The sequence below is a fragment of the Bombus pyrosoma genome, linkage group LG15 (assembly GCF_014825855.1).
Source record: "Bombus pyrosoma isolate SC7728 linkage group LG15, ASM1482585v1, whole genome shotgun sequence".
In the NCBI taxonomy this organism is placed as follows: Eukaryota; Metazoa; Arthropoda; class Insecta; order Hymenoptera; family Apidae; genus Bombus; species Bombus pyrosoma.
Genome location: NC_057784.1, coordinates 9,500,250 through 9,504,489, shown reverse-complemented (window position 1 = coordinate 9,504,489; position 4,240 = coordinate 9,500,250). Strand labels below are relative to the sequence as shown.

The 4,240-nt window shown below is 29.5% G+C and overlaps 1 protein-coding gene across 1 annotated transcript; it reads right to left on the bottom strand.

Annotated features, from left to right (window-relative positions):
• Positions 1-4,110, bottom strand: LOC122575900 (probable peroxisomal acyl-coenzyme A oxidase 1). Its single transcript, XM_043745389.1, has 5 exons — positions 4,095-4,110; positions 3,225-3,607; positions 686-845; positions 240-408; positions 1-147 (listed from the first exon to the last, which is right to left on the bottom strand). Exons 2-5 carry the CDS (start codon positions 3,352-3,354, stop codon positions 1-3), a joined length of 606 nt encoding a protein of 201 aa, XP_043601324.1. The 5' UTR covers positions 3,355-3,607; positions 4,095-4,110.
• Between the last annotated feature and the right edge of the window lie 130 nt (positions 4,111-4,240).

Here is a 4,240-nt window from a genome sequence, read left to right as displayed (position 1 = left end):
TTAAACAATTACAATATACTTACATCCGCCTGGCCACCATTTGTAGGATGTCAAATTTGGACTATTCAAAACAAACTCTTTCGTTTCTGGATCGTACGTTGCAGTAGTTTCCAAACCCCTGAGAAACGTTCCATGGCCTAGTTCAGTCTAAGGCAGAAGTGCAAGATTAAATTTACTTGAGAAACTTTTAGAATCTGTGACGATCTTGTTTAAAAAGAATGTTCTCCCTTGCGTATTACCTGAGCATACGTTCCTATAACATCGCCGTCCCAAGCTCTGCTTATCCAATATGCTTGCTGTTCAGAATTTGCTTGTCCCATAAGAGCGGGTAGAAACATAGCATAATGCACGAGCAATGGATTTCCATCTTGGAACAATGCAGATCCAAGTCTTCCTTCAAAAATGTTTCTGCAAATAGACACTACATTGAGGATATTTTTGTGCTATTGTATAACCAAGGAAGTTCTATTATCCTTTAGCACTGAAAGAGAGTATCTAAATAATATAGAAGAAAAACTAATTTAATTGTTATTATAATTGTTCTCTTATTCGACGGCATTGAGAGCAAATTTGCATATTTTTTCCCCTGAAAAAACTAGCAATATCTTTTCTTCACATAGAAAGAAATATTGGAATTTGCTTAGTTACGTGGCAGTTTTCTTGAGGTGAACTTTAAAATGCTTACGAAAGAAGATCAATATTTTCTGTTCCTGAGCGTTGCAATTCTCTAACTTTGTGAAAAACATTGCAGGCAATTCGTAAAGAATCTTCATATTTTTCTTTATGGCTCTTATATTTCATTGCTACATTTTCTTTTAATTCCAGAGCATTCAAAAAATGTTGTTCTGAAAATGAAATATGAACAAAAAATAATAAAACATAATACAGAAATGAAAATACTGGAAGAATAAAATAAAATAATAAGACGCGCGTGTAGTTTTTATTATTAAACGTTATAAATGCACAAATTATGTATTTATTATGTATTTAGGATACAAGTAAAACGGACTGTACTACATACTGCATAATAATGTCATAAATTACAGGTGCTGATATTGCCTTCTACATGTAATGTATTCTGCCTTTTCTTTGTTAATACCGCAATGTGATTCATAAATATGATATTTGCATTTTTCCGTGTGGATTACAATGAACTTTAAAATACGACATTTATGTCCTAGTAATTTATTAGGACTCCTAATAGAAATATAAGGAATAATATCAATGATATAATAACAAAATAAAAAAATATTAAACTTGTTGGAAAATAATGAAAAGAATAATGTCTGAATTAATTTTTAGAAAGTTATTAAATAATACAATTTACTGTTTAATATTTTATTCATTTAATAATTTATTATCCATTAGACGTTAGCAAGAATTTAAGTTTATAATTATTTGATGTCGTATGTAAATGATAAATATCATAAACATGTACATAATTACCACAAAGATATGTTTAAATTATTGGATCGATAAATCTGTGGATAAATATTAAATTCAAATATATAGTTAACCACATGAATACAACAATTTACGCAATACATTAAATTTGCAAACACAACAAGTTATTTGAGAACTGGTCTAAAATTCTTCTCAAACTTATACAACTATTTCAAAATATTAATGACGTTAACACACTAGTTCAAAGCGTAAATCGATAGAATAATATGACTCTATCTTTAATAACTAATAGACTGTGCAATTCTCCATTTCGCTAAATCAAATGCGAACCCTGTCACCTGTACAATGCATATATATATATATATATATGTAATATATGTAAATATATATATATATATATTACATATGAAAATTATATGTAAATTATATGTATGAAAAGACGTGTAAGATCATTTTTTTTATTCTCAACATTGCGTACGCGCACCATTATACCTTTCTAAGTTGCTAATTACCGAAAGGACAAAAGTATTTGTATTTTTATTTACAAAATTACTCGATAAAATATAGTCTTGTTAGCGACAATTATTTAATAGAAGCCAATCTTCCTCACACGCTAAAAGAACATTCTCGTCTGATTATTGAATATTTTTCCATCACTATTATTGTGGCACATCTTCAAGCTTTCAATTAGGAATTCGTACTGAAAATATTGAAAATATATTATCAGAATGTTACATCGATATTGTGCAAACCATAAGGACGTGAAATATGAAGAACATTTTTTTGAAAATATTGCACTACAAATTAGGAGTCTTTGAAATATAGGCTATATTTTTAAATTCTGATTAATAGTAAATAATGCAGATGATACATCTATTTAAGAGTATGGATTAAAATGATATATAGGAAAGACGTGCCCATATAGTATCATTTACAAATTTTTTAATTAACGATTCTTTCCTACTCGTGTTATCAACGAAACCGTTCAGCTTTTTCGTAAAATACGACTCAAGTTTTATATAATACCTGATATTACATAAATTTTATAAAGATATCAATAAATTTATTAGTGATAATGTCAGAAAATGTTGTCTCAAATTATAGTTACAATTTACGTTCCGTGACGAAATAATAGGATAGAAATTTAAGAAATTTAAGAAATACCCAGCAATTTAGTATCTTCCCAATTTCTATGTAATATAATATGTGTATTTAACTACTTTTGAAACTATATAAAAACTTGTTTGTTCAACTTATTGGACAACAATAAGAATCTTTGGATAGAAAAAAATACATTTAGCACATACAAATTGTAAAAGTATTTACGGAGCGTGGCATTTGTTTTATAGCTGATTATAAGTTACAGGGATCTACCTATATTTCAAATCTGAAACGAACTTTGTTGACTTCATTATCGACCACATTAACTAATAATTTTCTTTCCGTGCATTTCAAGTATTGGCCATCTCTATAATACTGTAAATTTTTTATGAAAAACGGTTTTCTAACTGCTGGAGTCGATATCTTTCATCAGAATCAATATCAATCGATATCAATTATTATTTGGTGAGAAACCTATAGTAACTCTAAGCCAAGAACGTTTCTAATGCGTACCCAAATACGCTAATTACATTAAAAATTTTATATTTCTACCAAAATATTATAGAAATATACAATTATATTTCGATCTCGTGGAAAGAAAATATTAATTTTGCTAAAATTATTTAGTTCTTGATAACAATGAAAACGAAAAAAAAAACTGAAATTATTTTGTTAATAATTGGCGTTAAACTAAGAGAATAAATAAAAACTATCTATACCTAGATTACGGCGTTCTTTCGTTTCCTCTGCACTGCCATCGAAAAAATACGTGACTTCCACAGGATCGAACGTACATCTGCTTCGTTCATATAGTAAATCCTTGTTTACCTCCATTTTCTGTTGCTTCATATTGTGCAGATTACTTTACACTAATCACTGACAAAGGAGTGTGGTTGTCTAGTCTATCACCGCACGTATCTATCTAGATCATTTTCTTTCCAAACGTCCGATTTTTATAATTGTATATACGATACCGCGTCACGTTCAGAATATCAACGTCATGTTCACACTTTAGATTTCTTATATCGCCGCAAATGATAGCTTTAAACCTTTGTACCTAATTCACCATTTCCATTTCTAATCCAAGTTCAAGCACAAGCCCCTGAAATGCAACATAATGCAAGAAATTTGTAGCGAGATATGAGTAATCAAGTAAAACTAGAATCTTATATTTTAAAATCATGCATAATTAGTTGCGACAATTCCTAATTAACAATGTTTGTTTATCACTAGAAAGACTTCAAATGACTATTTTCATAAATTACATATGAAATAAAATATATGAAATATCTTGACTCCGTACTACAAATTACTTAGTACGATCTTACACGGCATTGGAAACAAAACAATATTGCACGGCACTATTTATTGACATTGAAAAAGCATTCGACAAAGTTAACCATGAAAAACTTCTTCAAACTATCAAAAAGCAATTTCCAGAACAAATCTACAAATTACTCAAATCGTACTTAAACAATAGAACTTTTGTAGTAAAAATAAATTTTCTGAAATTAAGGATATCAAAGCAGGAGTACTGCAAGGAAGCGTCCTAGGACCAATATTATACACGATCTATACAGCAGACATACCAACAACTGCCAACAGCAAAACTCTAACGTTCGCGGACGATACGGTCTTACTAACTAGACACGCAAATCCAGAAACGGCTGCCGCACTATTACAAGAACACATTACAAAAATTGAAAAGTGGCTGCAAAGCAAACAAATAAAAGCG

What these genes read in the sequence shown, in the direction of transcription:
- LOC122575900 (XM_043745389.1), bottom strand. Translation starts at nt 3,354, where the DNA reads ATGAAGCAACAGAAAATGGAGGTAAACAAGGATTTACTATATGAACGA. An exon ending in GAAAGAACGCCGTAATCTAG is followed by an intron (nt 846 to 3,224) that starts GTATAGATAGTT and finishes TTTCATTTTCAG; the next exon opens with AACAACATTTTTTGAATGCT. An exon ending in TTATAGGAACGTATGCTCAG is followed by an intron (nt 148 to 239) that starts GTAATACGCAAG and finishes CTTCTGCCTTAG; the next exon opens with ACTGAACTAGGCCATGGAAC.